General features: G+C 38.9%; 1 protein-coding gene across 8 annotated transcripts in view; it reads left to right on the forward strand.

Moving 5' to 3' along the window:
* The window catches only part of DOCK10 (dedicator of cytokinesis 10), a 155,276-nt gene that overhangs the window by 99,967 nt on the left and 34,360 nt on the right, over positions 1-20,949 (forward strand). For all 8 annotated transcript variants that reach the window (XM_071751790.1, XM_071751788.1, XM_071751789.1 and 5 more), the window contains exons 16-29: positions 528-607; positions 3,827-4,014; positions 4,639-4,704; positions 5,556-5,648; positions 7,501-7,624; positions 7,776-7,897; positions 8,579-8,665; positions 9,207-9,299; positions 10,394-10,512; positions 13,108-13,177; positions 15,900-16,013; positions 17,294-17,365; positions 17,971-18,117; positions 20,000-20,083. In XM_071751790.1, coding sequence (XP_071607891.1) covers positions 528-607; positions 3,827-4,014; positions 4,639-4,704; positions 5,556-5,648; positions 7,501-7,624; positions 7,776-7,897; positions 8,579-8,665; positions 9,207-9,299; positions 10,394-10,512; positions 13,108-13,177; positions 15,900-16,013; positions 17,294-17,365; positions 17,971-18,117; positions 20,000-20,083 — 1,459 coding nt within the window. The remainder of the gene's footprint in view (positions 1-527; positions 608-3,826; positions 4,015-4,638; positions 4,705-5,555; positions 5,649-7,500; positions 7,625-7,775; positions 7,898-8,578; positions 8,666-9,206; positions 9,300-10,393; positions 10,513-13,107; positions 13,178-15,899; positions 16,014-17,293; positions 17,366-17,970; positions 18,118-19,999; positions 20,084-20,949) is intronic.

Consider the following 20,949-nt stretch of genomic DNA (forward strand, 5'->3'; position numbering starts at 1 on the left):
CTGACTTCCTGTCTAGAAGATGTCCTAGATAGAAGGAATTTAGCATCATGATTTTGGCACTTTTCAAATTGCTTGGGCACAAGGACTCTATCTTGGTCACTTTTCAGTATGACATTTGTAGAAGCCCTAATGGTGTGAAATCCTCTTGCCTCAGTGATCACTGAATTTAGAGAACGTTTGATTCAAATTTTAGAAAGAAAATGTGGCTAAGTTATTTCTCATAAGGTTTGGTTTATCAGTTTCTTCACTTTCTACAAAGGATGCTTAAACATTGCTTGCAAAAATAAGTCATAAATGAGGCCAAGAAACAAAAGGGGGGAAAAAAACATCAAACCAAAACCAAACCACATTTCTTTCCTGCTGTTGCATCGGTTTGAGTTTAATAGGCAACAGGTATATGTTAAATGTGTTTAATATGTATTTATATCATAAATCAGCGTCTGTTTTTAATTTTAGATTCATTACTGTTATGGTTCTCATCTCCCTTTTTCTAATTTTCTAAAACGTTTTCATTTCTCTCATTGCAGAGCAGAAAAGATAAGCAAAATACAGACTATACCTGGCTGCTTGGAGATTGCAGTTGATTGTGTTCCTTTGGAACATCCAAGTATGATTCCACTTTTTAATTAACTATTATAATTAAGTAGGACCTTGTTGTAACCTTTCCAGCCATAATTGCTGCCTTCACATAGTTCTGGTAGGAGTGTCCATTGTTGTATAGAAAAATGTATACAGGGGACTGTTCTTCATTGTTGTTGTTCATTTAATTGCATCATTCTTTGTTTCATCCTATACGTGGCCAGCAATACAAAACACAACATGATGAATCCACATGTGCTGGAACTCCAAGAATTACTTTTTGCTCTCTAAGGGATCAGGTCAGAGACCTGAATGGACTTGTGTAGCTTGAGGTTAATGGCCTTGCACTGTTGATGGGCTGTGATGCTCATATCCTTGGTGAATTGTTTCAAGAACACAGGCTTCATGAAAGACTTCATTCTGAGGCCACTCTGGCATCAGTGCCACTACTGCTAAGATAGATTCTTCTAACTGGATCATTTTATCTCTTCTAAAATCTTCTATTTCAAGGGCCACATTTCTCTGACCTGTTGTCACAAAAAGCTCAGGACCACTAAATCCCTCTGAAGTCTGTCATCACGTATCTTTGTATCATCTTCCTGTGGTATTAGATTAAAAAAATATTTTTTCTAGTGCTTAAAAAAGAGGGTTTTTTTTTAATTGAAACTAAATGATAGCTGGAGTAGGCAAAAGGGTCCAGAGCAGCTTGCACCTGGTACTGTTACCTGATTCAGTGTGCACTGTGTCTGGCTATAAAGGTTCTCTGCTAGTAAGGTGCCCAATTTTTCTTAAAAGTCAGTGAAAAATCCCTTATTCTAAAGAGTAACAGCTTAAACATTCCTTTTAGTTTGGGGAAAATTTGTCTTATGCTACATAAGGCTATAAAATACTTTAATTACTTCACCAGAAAACTTCCATGCTGTAGGATTTAGTAAAAGCCACTGAAAAGGAAGTTGGTCAAAGATCTTGTCAAGGATTTGGCAGTACAATTGTGTCTCTAGGGCCCAACACCAGCCCTCAGGTTGCCATCAGTTTGTGTTAGCAACAGAATTAGATCTTTGTTCTTGTGAGACTTTGTTACAGCTGTGGGAGCTGGAGCTGGTAGTGCATCAGGACATGTTGCCTGATAGTCTGTAACCTGGAACAAAACTTCTGCTTTTTCTGCTGCAGGGAGGAAGCCAGACTGGCGTAGCTCTAGCAATGGGGAAGAGAGAAAAAGGTTCCTGCAGCTCCAGCTGAGCTGTGTGGTCCCTGCTTCATTTCCTTTGTGCAGGAGGGTTGGGGCCCTGAGGCTGGCAATAGGGTGGCAGGTTCTGCTGCTGCTACATCCCCTGCTTTTCCCCTTAAAATACCCAGTAATCCCTCCAACTGGGAGGCTCCACTCTTGAGGAGGGCAGCACGAGGCAGTGGCTCATAGCCAAGAGCCAGGCAGCTGGCAGGGAACTGGGGGGGTTGTGTCCCTGAGGTGGGAGGGTAGCACAGAGGGACCGTGCCCTCGCGGTCGGCTTCAGGGCCTTCATCTTCCCCCTGTCAGCTTCTGCCTCTTCTGACACCCCACAGGATATCCTTGCTCTTCAGTTTGAGCTATTGGTATTGCTTACTCCCCTTTCTTGTTCAGTTCAATACTATTTCTGTTTCCCTGTGGATTTTCTACGGGCTGCTGGAAATGCAGAGCGTGGGAGGCTTGCGAAGGCTTCTGCAGAGAAGCCTTAGCACTGCGTTTCTCTCCTGGGGTTGATTCCCAGCTTTCTCTAATTAAAGCCAATAATGTTCAAAATGGATGCTATCAGAATGCTTATAAGTAAAGTTTGAGGGGCAGCTGACTAGATCATAAGATGTAACACATCCTCATGTTTTAAGATGGTTTGCCCAAGATTTGCCCAAACAGAAAGCTGCCTGTCTGTGCTTCATGGTGAGAGAGCAGAGTTTCCCAAGAGCAGTGAGCAGAGTTTCCCAGGCACTGGGTGTGTTAGTAGCAGAAGAGCAAATCTTAAAAATTTTCTGTGTGACACCAAATGTCTTCACTGACCAATGGAGGAATTTGGATGATCATCTACAGGGAATGCTTGCTGGCACTGGAGGGAATAAACCTTCTCTACAGCTGACAGTACTTGTTTCTGGCTGACAAATGCAAGTTATTTAATTTAGCTGGTCTCTTTTAATGCTGCTCATTTTGACAGAGAAAGACAACATTTTTCATATATGGGTCTTTCCAGCTTAATTCAGGACCAGGTCTGTTGTCTGGGTGTGTATGTGAGTCAGTGCTCATATTTTGGTGGGTGGCAGTCAGGGGAGAAAGTTTTCAGTGTCTATGTGAAAGAAAGCAAAGAGAAACAACTCTGCTATAGTTGGTATAGAGCCCCTTCTCCTCCACCTGCTTGGGCAGCAGAGGACCTGCACTGTCCTGAACCTGGCAGCTTCCTCTTCTGCTCATTTGGAAGGAGCTAAAATGGTCCCTAGAGTACGCAAGGGATATAACCAGTGTCTTTCAGCTTCCTCACTATAAATTGTTAGGTTTTTTCCTGTGAGTTATGTTAGGGTTTAAGGAATTTATTTGTAGGCAGGACTTTCAGTTTACTTTTCCCAGAAATAGCTTGGGACATCCCTAAGCTGGTGACCCTTTTCAGATGCTTTTGTGCAAACAGCCCTTAAGTTCTCCATGCTGAAGTTCAATGTCTCACTGATTTAATGACACAGGAAGACAGAGCATACTCTCTCCATTTTTAATTTGTCTCTGTCTGGGTGGCAAAGTGCTTATTTTCATCTTCTGTTTCTTGACCTGATTTCAGTTATCCCAATTGAATCATATATTTAATGTAGTTCTGCACTACTTGTTTCTTCATTTCATTTGCCATGTGATTAAATAATTGAAAAATTGAAATGAGATGTAGAGCTGTAAAATTAATGAGAAACAGCATCACTTCAGAATATTGTGTTGAAACTGTCCATATACCAATGGTGCCATCAAATGCCATCAGACACTGTGTATGTCAAAAGAGGTTTTTCAGTGCTTTACTGTTTACCTCAAGTAGTTAAAACATTTAAGAATGATGTATTCTAATTGTTCTGAGGTGGCATGGATGTAATTTAATGCAGTATTTGACCTATTGCATCTTATTTGACCTCTTGCATTATTCTTTGCAAGTTAAGGCAGGATTTTACTTGTACCATCTCAGTATTATTTATTCTTAGTAGTAAGACTGTAAAAACAAACTATGTGATGCTTTTCTTTTCTGTTCTCTTGGAGATTGTGTAACTTCATCTTTTATACCAATCAAGCCATTTAATGACATAAAGGAGCATCAACCCACGGTGGAGGTTGAGGAGTTTGTACAGGAATCAACAAAATATTCTCGACCTTACAGAGTATACAAGAACCAAATATACATCTATCCAAAGCACCTCAAATATGATAGCCAAAAGTACTTCAACAAGGTACAGTATGTGAGCACTTCAGGCCAACATTGGGTAGTAATATACTGCATGAGCTCTCATTGAAATGAAGGAGCCCTCATCATAAAGGAGGGGGAAATGGTGATGCAAGTCACTGGCTTGGCTTTTGATCATTTTCTGGTTTTGCAGTCATAAAACACTGGTATGATTTTAGTGAAATAAGTCTGTGGATTAATTTTAAATTGTATCAGTGATTCAATGAGAGAGAATGTGGTAATAGCTTTTTCTCAATTTTCAGAAGGGCTGTATTTTAATGAAATGATATGTGCAGATAAAATTCATCTGGATAATATTTGTAATCCTTAAATGAAACTTGAACACTACTTGTGTTTTCGTGGTGATTGAAAATTAATAAAAGACACAGGTAAGTGCTGGTCACTTCTGCACTGTCAGCTTGAGTCCTGGCTTGAGTTTTGCCCATTCTTGGAAATGGTATTTATAGTGATATCATTGTGACTTAAAGGCTTTTTAAATGTTCATGCACCATCTGCATGTTTCCCTTACATTTTGGAGAGAGCTTATTTCAGCCCTTATAGTTTTCCTGTGTTTATATGGGTACCCTATTTCTGATCCAGGCTTTTCTGTCTGACATTTCTGTCTTTTCAGGCACGGAATATAACAGTGTGCATTGAATTTAAAAGCTCTGATGAAGAAGGATCAAAGCCACTAAAGGTGAGCCACAGCAAGAATATATTCAGAGAACTGTTTCTGAGGATATGACTTATAAAACCCAGCAATCAGGGATATACTAACCTGGGACAATTAAAGAGTGGACGTTGTCATGCATCCTTTTGCATTTGCACTGTGGTTCTGTTTGATCCCAGCTTTTCATAATGATTCCAGCTCAAAGTGCCATTTTGCAGTTCTGGCTTTCTCATTGTTGGAGGGGAAAGATTAGAAAAGTTAACCATTTTTTAACAGTACAATTTGCTTATTCTAGAATTTATTATTTACCCTGCATTTCTCGCTGATGTCAGGACACTTGATTGAAAAGAGTGGGCCATAAAATTAAAAGACCCTTAGACTGATATTTGCTGTTGACCAAGGGTTGTTGCACAGTGTTGTACTGTGGTTTCCCCAACAATGAAGTTGCCATCACTCAATAATCAAAAGCCTCCAGGCTGGACTCTACAAGCAAGGAGGTTATTAACTGGTGTGGCTTTTGTAACATTGATAAGTCAGTAAAAGCATTGTGTTGTGTGTGGTACTGCAGAAAAGGAAAATAGCTTTTGTTAAGCTTTTTGCAGAGAACTCTGAAATAGATACCAGCAAGAAAGAAGTCTAAGGAGTCAGCACTGCTTAGCAGAGTATAGGCTCATTTTCACAGAATCAATGGACTTTTCCTGGAAGTGCATCTAAAAAATTGCAAGTTTGAGCACTTAAAACGCTGGTTTTAATATTTGATCAAAGTAATTATCAATCTTTCATGATACTGTTTTCAATGTACATGGATATTAGATATACCAAGAGTAGCATCATCAGCAGAATTTCACAATGTAATTAAAGCATGTTACTTCTGTCAGTGTATTTATGGGAAGCCAGGTGGACCATTATTTACAACGGCAGCCTACACCGCTGTGCTACATCATTCCCAGAATCCTGATTTCTATGATGAGGTCAGTCTGCTTTTTCTTTAATTACCTGTCTGCCAACCCCATGTACTTGCCAATGAGAGAGAAAAATATGTGTAAAGAATACTTCTGTTACCATTGCTTGTGTTTCTGGATAGGCTCGTGCTATGTAGATTTACATACAGTCTCGTGTTTTGGTTTTTATTCTTAAATCAACTCAGTGAATCCTTCCTGTTGTAAACTGTTTTCAGTACAGTTAAGATGCTGTAGAACTGATTAGGAGCAGTCTAGCCCTCTAACGTGCACATCTGGATTACATTAAGAGTCCAGCTGCATCCTGAATGTAAAGGAAACAGTAAATGTTACAGTGTAGGGTGGAGCCAAATGTCAGAACAAACCCTCTCTGAGAGGCAAGATCTGCATTGGGGCATTTTTGTTACTCCCGTGGTCTGAAGAGCACGGCCAGTGATGTGTAGTGGCCTGCAGCAAGTCACTTAGCTGATGCTTTTGAGAATGCAGTTACAGAAGAGTCCATATGTTGATGCTTGCCCAGCATTAGTTGCACATGCATCAACACCAAGGATTAATTCCCCAGGGTTTCTGCAGGTGAACTTAATTTCACACTATCAGTGACTACTGTGTTTGATGGCCTGTGAATGTCATGTGTTTAATTCTGGATTTCTCATTACTGCTTTATGTGTAGCCATAAAGATGGCAAACAGCATAGCACATAGCCAGTGTTTTCCCAACTGTGTCTGGGTCTTGAAAAAGCTTGCTTTTTCAGTTAATATTTACTATAATAAAATGGCAGGGGCAAGACCAGCAGTTAAGGTACAGCTACATGTTGAAGTGTCAATTTTAAGATACATGTTCAGGAACTGAGGCAGAACCTAAAGCATTACATCCTCAGAGATCTTGAGCCCCCCACTACTCCTATGTGAGCAGTGCTTGGTGTTTTAACACATCTGCAAATGTCCTTCATGTGATGCCAGTGAGCCATCTGCTCTGGGCAGGTTACTCTCACCTTGAACAAAGAGCTAAATTCACATCTTAACAACTGGTTTGTCTGGAAGAGATGTGTGCCCTAAGTGTTCCTACTACTGCAAGTGCAGTCTTTAGAAGAATGTAGTGTTTTATCCAGAAAGTTTTCTTTATCTCCATGGTCTGAATGCCCATTTCTTATCTATGTTTATGGTATTAGATTCTTTTGGATACACTGAGGCAACACTTGAATCACTTATCAACAGTTTTCAAACCTTTCTTTAAGCATAGGTTTAGCTTGGATAAATTTTTATCATTGCTTGCAAGAGCAGTGTGTGTTTTTTGTTAGTTCCTATGATAACATGTTTTGATTAGTTTGTATTTTTATTCCAATAATACCTCAAACTTCATAGAGATTTGTGGACATTATACTTGATTTAGGACTGAGCAGAAATCATAAATAAAAGTTTACTTACATGCCAGCCTTTATTATTTAGTCTTTGCCATGAAATGGTGATGAAGCAGTAGCAAAGATGTCATCTTAGATTTTGGTTTGGTCATACTGAAAATATGAGAATGGTTATGGCTGTTTATAGCTGTTAGAGTGCAGGTGATCACTTCTAAGAAAGGTTCATCACTCTTTAGTTGTGTCCTCTTTCATCTTAAGCTCTTTCATCATAAATGCAAATATTCATCAACAAGACAGAGAGAAAACCAGCTTTAAGTAAAAGTGGTAGATGATTACCCTAAATAATTTCTCTAAGAGAGCATCTCTTCTGCAGATGAACATTAGCCCATAGAGGCAGGCTGTACTTAGACTGCTGTGTAGAGAGAGATGTCACTGATTTACACCATCTCTGATGCCTGGTTTAATGGATTTTTAAACTAAAGTGAGGTGTAACATTTTACATTTCAGGTGAAAATTGAACTTCCCACTCAACTCCATAAGAAACACCACATTCTGTTTTCATTTTATCATGTCACCTGTGACATAAATGCAAAAGCTAATGCCAAAAAGAAAGAGGCTCTGGAAACACCAGGTACCTGTAGTAGAATTACTTTCAATTATAAATATAAATTATATACATTCAAATAAGGATTGCAGAATTTCTGGCTGGATATTGTTGTCTTCCTTTGAACTTGAGAAGCATGTTTTTCCCCAGAATCACACTGATCTGTTCTTGTGCACAGTGGGATATGCATGGCTTCCTTTGTTGAAAGATGCCCAGTTAGCTTCCCAAGAACACAATGTGCCAGTGGCAAGCAGCCTGCCTCCCAATTACTTGAGCCTTCAAGAACCAGCCAGTGGAAAGGTATTAATTCCTACTTTCATATTATTCACATTTATTTGCTGAGCCTTTGCATGAGGTCACATTTGCATTTGCACTTACAAATGCCAATGACTTACAAGTGCAAATGATAAGTAGGGTATGTGCTTTACCATATCAGTGTGAATATGATTGAGTATATAATATTTGTACCACTGGACTGAGAATCTTGCTGATTCACTGGTTTAGATGGAAAAAGTTTGTTTTAAACAGTAGATTTGTGCTATATTATACCTAACTAAAACTAAACTAAACTAAAAATGTGGATGAGAGTGGTCAAAAAGAACTCTTTTCACAAATACAGACGTATGACGTTGATTCTCTGGCAGATGTGATCCATAATCATGATTTATCCTCCAATTTCATGGTGTGATCACATATTTCCCCACTGATTCTGTGCAGCATAGATTATTTCTGTGTTCCTGTGTTTGTCTGACTGTTGTCATTAGGACAGAGTGGGGCAGTGATCTGGTCCCTTGAATGACAGCATTCATGGCCTTGTGCTGAGAAGTGGTTTTGTATTGCAATAATTCTGCACTTGTGAAAGCACAGCAGCCAGCACGGTTCATGCACGTGCATGTGCAAAGCTATGCAATGAAAAGTTGATGCAGACTTGAATAAAAAGGAAATAAATGAAAAAAATATTTCTTTTCTTTGCTTTAATAGCAGCTTGGCTGTGATGTAAAATGGGTAGATAGTGGAAAACCACTTTTCAAAGTCTCTACTCTTGTTGTATCAACAGTAAATACTCAGGTAAGCTGAATTTCTTCTTAGCTCTGTTACCTGCTTACAAATGAAATGTGTCAAGGAATGTCTAAACCATGTTTTAAAAGCTTGTGTAAATTTGTTTCTCTGATGTATAAAGGTTATTCTCATGTAGAAGGGCAGGATGACAATGATGGGACACACACTTCAGGGAAAAAATATGAAATATTTAAGATTGTACCAACGGAAAAAGTGTGGAATATCAGTTTCAACAGCAAGAAAATAAATTGTAAGCACCAGAAAGGTAAAAAGAAATCTGGCTGTTGAAATCCCTTAGATTATGAGGAAAGAACTTGCTCACAACCCTAAAAGTATAGGAAAACCACCTAGAAATAAGGTTTATATAGCAACCTGTGTTGGCCAATGGGTTAGGATAGATAAGTTGCCCTGTCTACATGTGTCTTGCCATCTAAGGTGGTTGGAACCAAGTGTGTTGTTTGGTATCACAGGTGATGGCTGTAATGAAGTTAAGGAGCTGAAATCTAATGCTTTCTATAATATACATTAATGTGAATGTTTATCATTTTAGGATCCATACCTGAATAACTTTTTCTACCAGTGCCAAGAAAGGGAAAAGGACCTATCCCAGCCTCCTACCTCAAACTTTATCAATTCTTGTAAGGTAAAGTAACCTGCAGCACAAGCTGTGCTATCAGATTTTATTTAGGGCTTTCTCTCAGCTGATCCATCACAGCACAATTCTAACCATGGCATAGACTCACCAAAAGGTAATGGGTCCATGACAAATCCAATTAGACTTAGTTGAGTGGTCACAGAGATCTCTCTCATTCCTTCTCATTAAGAACGTGGCTGCATCTGCCCCATCAGCTTAAATAACCCAGCCTATGTCAAGCCTCAGTCCTCAATTATAAACTTTAGGAAGTCATTGAGCATATTGGACAATGTTTAGGAATTTATAGAAGCTTTAAAACTTTCTAGATACTAGCTCAGTTCCCTAAACTGCCAGAATTGTACTGCTGTTTATTTGCTTTTAAAAATATTTCAGTAATTTTATTTGGAAGTAGAGACAGAGTTCTATGCAACAAGGGACCAACTGTGAAATATAACCAAGGAATAAGTAAATTTCCCCAGAGAATTTTCATTATTTATAAATCATTATCACCTTTGAAGAAATGCCAGAATTATTTAATAATTATTAAAACCAGATGGAATTCAAAGGAGGATTTGTGTTTGGTTTGGGTTTTTTAACAACTCAATATCTCCCTTAAGAAGAGAAAATAATGTAATGGCAGTCCAATCAGTTGACAGTGTTAATATTACTTTTTACAAATGTGCTTTCAACATAAGTATTTTAGCCATAGCAAGTTCAGCTTATCAGATCTCTGCATAAAAAGAATGAGTTTTCTGAAAATACTAGGAAATGCATGTCTTAAAAATAGTAATTAAGTTCTTTTATTGTTCTTACATGTGTATTCTTAGTGAAATATGAAAATTTCTTTTGGTTTCTCTTTTTTTATTATTATTATTAATCAGGAGATAGCGAATAATTGGAGTTCTGAAATTTGGCCAATGTATCATTGTGTTTAAAAAAAAACTCTGTGGGGAACCAGTCCTGCACTTAGTTGTCCTGTTTTCCTACTGGTGTTGAACCAGTGGCTGCACTGCATTTTATCTGCTGAAGCAGAAAAGCACATAATCAGCTTTCATTGCTCATCTCCTCTTCCTCTCTTATTTTCTTTCTTAAATCTATTACAGAATTTGCTGCGGATAGAGAAGATCCATGTAATTATGAATTTCCTTCCTGTAGTCCTCAATCAACTCTTCTGGGTTTTGGTGCAAAACAGTGATGATGAAGTTACAACAGCTGTGACCAGGTATCTGAAAAATTTCTATACAAGGAGAAGAATTCATGCTGGAGTGCAAATTAGATCTTGGCCCAATTATGGCTGCTATAACAAAGGCTGAGCCTGACATTTAGACTTTAGCAGGAGAGAATGCCTGCTTCCCTCTTAGTAAAGGGCTCTGCAAATAATGAATGGAAAGACCTGGTATCGTGCTGCTGACTCTGGTACCAGCCAGAAAGACCGTGGTACCCTGAGGCAATCATAGCTGAAGGTCTCATTCTTAAGGATCTAAATGCTTTCTAAGAAAACAGAATGTCAATTTTGGTTTATGTTTGGGGATGAGAGTGTGGAGTTCAGCATAGGAAGAGCCTAGCATCTTGCAGCGTGCAATGCAGAGTCAAACAACAGGGTCACACTGTTCTAGGGCACTTTTTAATTAGAGAAGATCACCAATAACTGAAGAGCAGTGGAAGCTTTTTCCAGTGAGCAGGCAAACAACTGGAATGATTTGCTGAGTCTCTCACCCTGCACATAATGGAATTGTCTTTATTGATGCTGTTAATCAGGGCAGCAGGAAGAGGAGATTATTACTGGTCTCTACAAGAGGACAGAAAGTTGCATTGCATTTTCTTCAGGCCCCAGTGGAGTTTTTGTTAAACTTCTGCCAGTAACTAAACATGGGACTGCAGTACAACTGGTAGGAAAAAATTACAACTGTCCTCAGCAACCCTGTTAGACCAATCTGCTGGCAGTGTATTCTCTTTCTTTTTTTTTTTTTCCACAGATTGTTCTTCAGAATTAGTTCCTGAAGAAAGATTAATGAATAAAACTTAGAGAAGCAAGGAAGCACCATTCCTCATCTTAGCCTTGGAAAGCTAGAGTTTCAATCTTCTTTAACCAAGGATCATGACACCTTGCCAGGCAAAGTCTGGTCTTAACACACCTGGATACCAGGATTAGAAGAGCCTTTTTTTTGTAAATGTGTGATCTCGTCACTGCAGACTGTTAGCAAAGGAACAGACAAGACAGCCTTTTACAGGACCCTTTTATGGCCAGATAGAGAGAATAAAGAATTGTGTTTAAGGCTATAATTTCAGTACTGAGTAACTGACTGGGAAAGAAATGCTATAAGAGAAGCAGCTGTTTAAAAATTAGTTGCAGTGATTAGATGGAAAAATAGAAGAATAGTCTTTTTTTCATGATTCATATTTTGACTGTACATGCACCTGTCCAAAAAAAGAAAAGGTTTCTCCATCTTTTTCTTGTATGTGTGGTAGCATTTGTGCTGCTGGAGTTGATGTCAAGGGGAATACACACATCAGCTGTGTGTGACATTCATTGATGTGTCCTATATAGACACACATTGTATTTTGGTTTGAATAGCTTCAAGCAGCTTGTGTTGAACTTATTAAAAGCAACAACAGCAGAATGAGAGCATAGATTGGCTTATGTGTTGGGGAGAAAACATGATTCCTTTTATACTCAGTTATTTACTTGTCTGTGGGCCCAGTCATGTCCTCATTTCTGTGTTTCATCTCTGCCAGAACTTGTTTCAATTTCAAATCAGAGGAAGGGCTGAGGAATAGGAATGGGTGTAACTAATTTTGTTGTAGCTTTTGTGTTTTGCTACAAATTTTACTTCTGCTAACAGCAAGCAATGAGAGACATGAAAAATGCTGACTTAATTACAAAGCTTCTGAGAAAAATAATAAGAATTGGCAGAAAACACTGAAATCACCATGCTAGTCAAAATGACTTCTTGTATGTGGACCACACTCAGGTATATTACTAACCCATTTTAGTCATTGTTATGTGTACCCCTGAATTATAGAATCAGCTCACTGATTTTTGACATTTGAGAATCATGACCAGTTTCCTCCCCATTCTTTTAACACAAATATAAAGTTATAAAACTGCAGAGTCTTTTCTGTATGAAGTACCTTGAAAAATTACATCCCAGTTATCAAGAGGAAAATGTCATGAAGCTGAAGAAGGCTGTGAGAGTGGGTGCTGGCATGACCCAGGCAATTTTTATCCATGGTCACCAAGCTCAGCTACAGAAGCTGGGAACATCTGTGGCTGCACTGAGTTTCCAGGCTCCCCCACAGCACAGTGAAGAGGGTGCAGTGTTTGGCCTTTTGTTCATCAGTGCTGGGGCTGAGGCTGAGCCCAAGGCTCTGAGCACACAGTGCAGTAGAGGGGCATGCTCAGCTTGGAGCCCAGGCTTGTGTTTGGCTCTGATTAACAGTGCCACCATAAGCAAACTCTCAGAGCTTTACAGAATTACCAAGACCCAAGAGAACCTGACAAATAGCATTTGCAGAGGAAGAGGCTCTTGCCACTCTGTTTCATTAATTACTATATTTTTTTTCCTGTTCCTAATCATCTGAGGTCTGGTTAAGCTTTAGTTGATGGTTTTCTTTTGTTACAATGTCTGTACTGTTAAAATCACTAAAACTGGGTGCATTTTGATGGACAAATGCCTATATAACAGCACAGTCTGTGTAAGTGGAAGCCCTGGGGAGTGACTGGTTATGCCTACTGGAGCAGTTTCTGCAGATGCTGTTTATCAACTGGATTACATTCCTCATAGAGTTGTTTTGTCTTGTTTTTTTAATGTTGCAGGGTTCTTACTAACATTGTTGCAAAGTGCCATGAAGAACAGCTGGACAGCTGCATCAATTCTTATGTGACGGTATGGTTGCTGTTATACTGTTACCTGTTTTATGTGAGCATTTGGGGGTTTGGATTTTCTGAGGTTTTTTTCCTGTTTACTCTTATTTGCTGTACTCATTTGTAGCTTTCTCTGGATTTGCTTCACAGCTTTCTGCCACTAGTAGGCTTGGTGATTCTGGTTAGGAAACCAATGTCATTAGAAGGGGCTGAGCCCGTTCTCATCAACCATGAGTTTCCTGTGTCACCTTCAACTTGCTTCTGTGACTTAAAGGGCATCCTGTAGAGCAGGGACACTCCATGGAGTGTCCTCCTCGACCACCAAACCGCATTCTGCTCACAGCCTTACTCCCTGAGGGAGGGAGGACAAAGGGATGCTCCTCTTTCCTCTGCATGGTGCTGTTTCCTTCCCATAGGATACCAAGCTGAGCAACCACAGGAGGAGGGAGATGCAGTGAATTCTTAAAGGGTGCTGGGATGTGGCAGGGAAAATACCCCCATAGTTGGCTGATGACTAGAGCTTACTTTTTGGGAGCAAACCCCAATGTACATGCACTTCCACTGAGCTTCTAGGAGCTTAGGCTCAGTGGAAGTCTTTGTGGAATGGTGTTAAACTCAGAATTTCCTACCTTAAAGGGTTTGAGAGGAGGGAAGGAGGAGAAATATGTAAAAGATCGTGAAACTTCAGCTTGACAGGTAGCAGTGAGAGATGTTTAATGTACTTTGCTCTCAGTTTGCAGTATTCCTCTTGACTGTGATAAGTAAAATATCTGGCCATCTGTATTATACACATACAGGGCTGCCCTCATTTTAGTGGAAAAGAATGCACCAGTGGCAGTTTTGATGAAGGAGGTACTTCTGTGGGCTCTTAATGGTTGCAAAATATTTCCTAGGGACCCATAGCTTTTTAGCTAAACTTCTGATTGTCGTCTTAAGTTATGATTTTAGTTTCAAGGTCCTATGTATATGTGTGTGCTATCGTACATAAATACTTTGTCTGTGGAGTTGAGATTGTTGTAACTGTTCCTTTTTTTCATCCAGTATTGCATTTATGAAAGGGGATATATATAGAATATGTATGGCTGTGTTCTTTGTATGGAGTTGAGTTCTGTCCAGGCTGAAGGAGTGGCCTCTGTAGAGATGAGCTCCTTGCTGTCTGTATCCATTTACTGAGTATGCTATTGGCCAGCAAGCACTTCATTGATTTGGGTAATAGAGGCTGAGAACATTATGAAGAAGTGTGTTTTTAAGTACAAGAATATATGAAGTGCTGTTGCTGGCATTGACAAAAAAATGAATAGATAAATGAACCTCATTTAAGGGTGTTACGCTTGTTTTCCCTTCACTTGCCTTAATTTTTTCCTTTTAGTTGTGGGGGAGAGGACTGGAAAATTTTGTTCTAGTCTTACTAGACAAATCAGTAAGGAATAAATTATAATATATTTGAGTGTTATCTTTATTAAATTATTTGTGTGCTTCAAATACAGCTGATGGTTGATGCTTCCATGGTATGGATTTACTTTCATATCTCATGGAAGTTCCTGTTTTCAGGTGATGCACCTCAGCATTTCAGTAGCCAAATATTAGTCTTGGATACACTGATTTAAGCACAGAAGAATTCTGCTGAGGTGTGGGAGAACTGTTTGCTTCCAAACAAATAACCAATGTGACATTTAAATGAAGTTAATTGAATGGGTATTAACACCTGTTCTACTCCATATCTTTTCCAAATTACAACAGACACCCAGTGTGGCTAAATATCTTTGAAATAACAGGTGATTATTAGGCCACAAGAAAAGTCCATTTAGCCTGTTTTCTTGTTTTCATCAGCAGTCAAAAGCCAATAACTATTAGACTCTTTTATCTCTCCCTAAGGAAATAAATACCTACTTTAGAAATGCAGTTTTAGGAATAGGTAAATTGAGAATTGAGTCACTCAGATGCAATAATAGTATGAAATGTCACTGATTTAAATAACTGGGCCCAGAAGTGCATAGGGAGAAGCTTCTGGCATCTGCTTTATAAACAAGGCTGAATATTAATAGGGTATTTTCAAGGGTTATTCCTTTCTTTTACATACCTGGCTCAACTGAAATAGTATTTCATCCCAACAAATGCACTGGCAGAGCTCTTGCTTTAGGGAAGAAGGAATGGATCCCAGTACCAAATTACTAAAATATTGTATAAACCCCATGCTAGATTTATGAGTTTGAGCAACATGACAGATAAATTCCTCTCTTGAGGGCTTGTTGTCTAAAAGGGGTGTAGTTTCTCCTTTCTGCCAGCTCCAGGGGGTACTCCATTGCCTTTCAAGTTGAAGTGGTGTTACCAGCAGCTGGTTGCTTCTGGAGGAAAGGAGAGAGTCAAAGGTGGCCCTGAATAGCTGTGTGAAAAAACCTCTGTGCTTCCTCTGCTTGGTTATTCTTTTTTTCCTCTGGGGAAATGGCTTGAAAGACAGAGGAGTCATTTTTCTATTTATTAAAAGATAAATCACAGCACTGATTTTAAACAGAATTTCCTCTTGCTTCGTGCTAAGCTGAAATCAACAAGTGTTGGGTTTGTAGGGGAGCAGAGTTGTGCCACTCCTGTTAGTGGAATTAAACTTAGGTGAATGTGCTGTTCAGGTGACAGACACCTGTTAGTGGTGTCTAAATAATTTAACTTCTGCTGATATTTTTTATATATATATATATATTTGTTGTAATGTACAGTTAGATAGTTTGTATTTTTCCTTTCTTTTTCAGTATGTGTTCAGGACCAAGTCATTTGAAGACAGGACTGTTCATGAAGAGCTGACCAAGAACATGACTGGTCTTCTCAAGTCAAATGACCAAGTAACAGTGAGACAGGTCTTAAAGGTGAGTGACAGCTTGAATCAGCACCTTTGTAGTTTTACTGCTGGCTTTCAGCCTGAAACTCACTTCTAGCATCTCTCTTCTTCTTCTTCTGAAAGCCTGGATAAGCTTTGCACAAGTCACATCCTGCAGTGATTGAACAGAACAAATTTATCAGGCCTCCTACAGTTTCTCATGATAACACATTGCTCAGAATGCCATGGTTTGCATAATAAAATTACTTTTTCCTTTTTCACCTCTAGCTGAGTCAGAAACCTCATTCTTACATGATATGATGTGAGCAATGACTTTTGGGATAATCCATTTTAATTTTATTTTTGAGAGATGCAGCAAAAATATCTATCCGGGAGTAGGGTATTTATAGCTGACTTCAGCTGCTGCCTTTGACTGGCAGTGACCAAAATGAGAATGTTTGAGGATTCCTGAGGTTTCTCAGATCAAACCAGGTCTGAGAAATTCATTCAGTGTGCAAGCCCCATCACCGACCCTGTCACTTATGTTTTAAGAGCTAGACAGTCCAGCTCAGGAGTTCCCAGTGGCAAAGATCAAGTTCAACTGTTTAGAGTGAACCAGTTCTTATTTTCTATGCTGAGCCATTGGCATAACAAAATATAGACTGAAAATAGCAGAAAAACTTGCCTGCAGGAAACCTGGGCCATGTAAAAGTACTTGCCATTGGTTTGTGGTGGGGTTTATTCTGCTGCTTGGGTTTGTTTGCTTTGGGATTTGTTTGCAATTTGTAAGCTTGTTGAGTGGATTTGTTTTGGGAATCTCCTGGGGTTCCTGAGGGTAGAGATATTGATCCTGATTGTGCCTGTTCACCATGAGAAATGGCATTTGAAGAACCACTGTTTATCTTTTAAGCAAGTACCATCTTGTTCTGAGCCAAATACCAGTCTGGTGGAAGTAACTAAGCAGTTTATTCCATATTTCTGGTCTCTGGGGCTGTGTGCATTGTACATTTCTGCCCGTTACCTGCGAACAGTGAAGTTCAGCAAGAACCAGAAGGTTTGTAGGGATGGTGTTTGCTGGCTCTGTATTGCACAGACCCAAAGTGACAAAGTGTCCAAGATGGATTCAGCTCTCTCAAGGACATGATCCAATGTTATTAAAATAATGCTTAGGTGCTTAGGCTTATTAATGAGCCTGTCACATAGAGTTTAGCATTGTGCATAACTGAGAAATACAATCCATCTATACAGAGTGCTAATGCTTTGTAAAGTATTTACCAGGTAATAGTTTTTCCTAATCTTTTTTTTTTTTTTTTCCTTCTTTTTGAACAGCATTCCTGGTTCTTCTTTGCAGTTATCTTAAAATCCATGGCACAGCACTTGGTTGATACAAACAAAACTAAAGTAAGTATATATATGATTTCAATGAAATAAACAGTCAGTCTCTTAGCAAAAATATAAAATGTGAAGTCCTGGGAAATACTCAGACTTCTTGACGGTTCATAAAAAAGAAACACTGTTATAATTAGGACAATATTTGTTTTACCTACAAAAACATTATATTACCTTCCAGCTTCAAGCCTATTCTTGCTTGCACAGAGCTGATGGGCCAAAACTAAAGTTCCATCAGCTTTTTAATGGGTGGGTTAGAATGGAATGAGAATTCTCTGATTTCTGCTGATTATGGCAAGCAGCAAATAAATGACTCTGCTTTGAGCAAACCTTTGTAGCTGGAGATCAGTGCTTTGTCCTCTTTTCTGTCTGATTATTGAAGATGCTCTTAGTAAAATTGTGCTGGAATCTGAGGGTAAGATTTCTCTGGAAATCTCACCAGATTCTGACTTGTTTTATACTCAGAAAATAGATCCATTGATCTGTTCCATTTAGGAATACTTTTCTTCTGTGTTGAATGACCTGTGTTTTATTGTCTTCATTCTTGACCTGAATGTATTTTCTGGTTTAACGTGTAACATTGTGCACTCTCAAGTGATGATATATTTCTTGCTTAGGTTTCTCGAACTCGGAGGTTTCCAGACTCTTTTCAAACTGATCTGGATACACTTGTGATGGTTGTAGCAGACCATGTGGTTTGGAAGTACAGAGAAGCTCCTGAAGAAACCAGGAATGCAAACTACAGCATTGCCAAATTTCTCAAGGTGAGATGTTCTGTCGTTGCAGTGTATGCACTAATTTCCCCATAATTAATGCAAAAAGAATAAGGCCAGTTCTGAGTGAACGAGGATTCTATTCCTGAGTTTATTGTTGACCTATTCTTCAGTTTTTCTAGGACTTTGGATCTTGGAGAATGCAAAAAATTTATATAAGTCTGCATTAAAGCAATTCTGAGTCATTTATATCTGTTCTTCAAAAGAACCCAGGTTTTCAGATTTTTGCAGATTTTTACATTACATTCAAATGGATAAAAAGTTTGATAAGGAATGAAACCATAGTTACAGTTGAGCTGGTATTTTTTCTTTAAGTACTGTAGCCTGAATGACTACACAAGCACAACCAGGTTTTACAAACTAGGATATGCAAATTGAAAGTATTGTGTGAAACACTGTAAACTTAGTGTTGAAGGCCAGGCTGTATAGAGCTTTGAGCAACCTGATCCAGTGGGAGGTGTCCTGGCCATGGCAGGAGGGTTGGAACTATATAATCTTTAAGGTCCCTTCCAACCCAAACCATTCTGTGAATCTACCTTTTCAACTCTGTGATATCCCTTCTTTTACCAATTATAAGAAAATACATGCACAATTTGGAAAAGTCACTAAAAGGGGGTTGCATTTGATGATTTTGTCCTAATCTTTCTCAATCAGTTTGATTTTCCCAGCATTGAATTAGCTGTATGACACAGGAAAAATGTTATTCAATAAGTTGTGTGCCATATACTTAATCTATATTTAAGCTGGACACACACACCACACACACATCTTTCCATTAAAGGAGTGATGTACATTAATGATGTACAGAACATAGTATCTGGTACACACTAAAAACCAGGTTCAAATCTTTTATGGCAAATTGAAGCAGAGCATTAGGAAGTCAGGTGCTGTATCATACCACATGAACCTGTGTCTAACCAGTGTTACATCATTTTGGAGATGATGCTGGTTTGAGGCAGGAGCTTAGCTCTAGGGGCTTAGGGGGTTTGTGGGGTTGTGCTGTGGAGGTATTGCAGATTTGCCTGCTGTGGTTGTGTTACTCAGCTAAACTGGGAAGAAGCTCAACTGGGTAGTGTTGCCTTATATGATGTGGCATATGGCTGAGTGTTAATTTCTTTTCCACTCTAATCTGCCAGAAGGAATTACATAGAATCATAGAATTGGCTGGGTTGGAAGGGATGATACTGCTTTCCCCAGGCTGGGACTGCAGCAGCCTCATTTGAATGCTGTGTGTCAGGAGTTTCAGAGCTTTCCTCGTTTTTTGGAGTTAAGGAACATCAGAGAAGGGGGAAATTGAAGATTATATTTATTACCTGGTAGTCTGACTCTGCAAGGAAAAAATGTCAGGCCCTCAAAAACCCTTGAACCTTCTGGCAATTTAGCCTCATCAGTCAGCAAGAGTGATGCTCTCACTGTAAAGTAATCTAGTGGCATTTTGCTACCAGAGAGATATTGTAGCTCCTAACCAGGGAGTCTTGTGTCTGGATTGATTCCTCAAGAGTCATTGAAGGAGATCTTCAGGTCACCTCCCCTCACATACCACCTCTAGTAAACTGAGTGTTGCAGTACATGAATGACTTTCATTAGATAAGCTTTCTCCTAGCACACTCTACACTGTGATAGTTGTTTTAGACTGTAGACACAGTGAAAAAGAAATGTTTGCTCAATTTACTATTACTGAAAACAAGATAAAAAATCAAGCCCCATTGACCAGTTTGCTGGTTTTCCTTGTTCTGCTCTGAGGCTGATATCACTTGCACAAATGATTCAAGTTTATAGGTGACCTAAGGCAAACAGGCAGGTAAGTGAGGCCATGTGCTGCTTTTTTGGCCATAAAACAAAAAACAATAATTCTTTTTTCCTTCTTCCTTAGCGGTGTTTTACATTTATGGATCGTGGATTTGTGTTCAAGCTGGTCAACAATTACATAAGTATGTTTGGAACAGGAGATGGCAAGGTATAGTTTGAGTTTCTTTGTTTGTTTGTTTTTTTCCCCAAAGTGACTCACTAGCATAATATTTTTATATTGAAACTATTTATTACTTATTCCATGGCTTCACCATATTCAAACTCTAATCAGAGAAAACATTTGCTGTAATATATTTACTGTTTACTTTTAATGTAAATATATATTAAAACCTCTTGGTGTTGATCCATCTACCCCCTTTTCTGGGAGTAACTAGCTGTGTCCAAACAACAATTCACCAAGTCCTGCAAGATCACTCTGCAAAGGCTGCTCAGACCAAAGCATGCAAAAGGCTGACCAGCCAGAAATTCTTTGAATTTAAGCTTTGATTCTTTTGTCTATAAATATCAGCAGCAATTGCTAGTACTTTTCTTTGAGGACATTAAACTAAGAAAGACCATATGAAAAACTTAGCATTGTGTGAACTCAAATGAGAATGTAACATCTCAATTACTTGGAGTAAGTGGTGTGTTCTTACCTCGTCAATGCTGCAAGAAAGCCATTCTGCTCCAAATTATTTTGTACTTGCTTTGAGCAAAATTCCCTGCAGCCTGTATTTCTTCTACAATACCCCTAATAGTCAGTGATACAGCTTGAACAGTAAATTTCAAACTGCAAGAGGCCCCCAGATTATTCAGCTTGATTCCTTTACTCTTCATCCATCAACGTGAGTCACAGGCTTTTTCTCTTCCACAATGGGGCTTCTGAGATACCATGCTGGAGGATGTAAGATGATAGATAACAGAATGTGTTCAGGGTACAAACTTTGAATGACTCATCTTTCACCAGGAAGCTTACAAAACTTTTGTTCATTAACTTTCTATAATTTTTTTAGTGGTGATCTGGGTGTTTGTGGG

The sequence above is a fragment of the Heliangelus exortis genome, chromosome 9, assembly GCF_036169615.1.
Source record: "Heliangelus exortis chromosome 9, bHelExo1.hap1, whole genome shotgun sequence".
In the NCBI taxonomy this organism is placed as follows: domain Eukaryota; kingdom Metazoa; phylum Chordata; class Aves; order Apodiformes; family Trochilidae; genus Heliangelus; species Heliangelus exortis.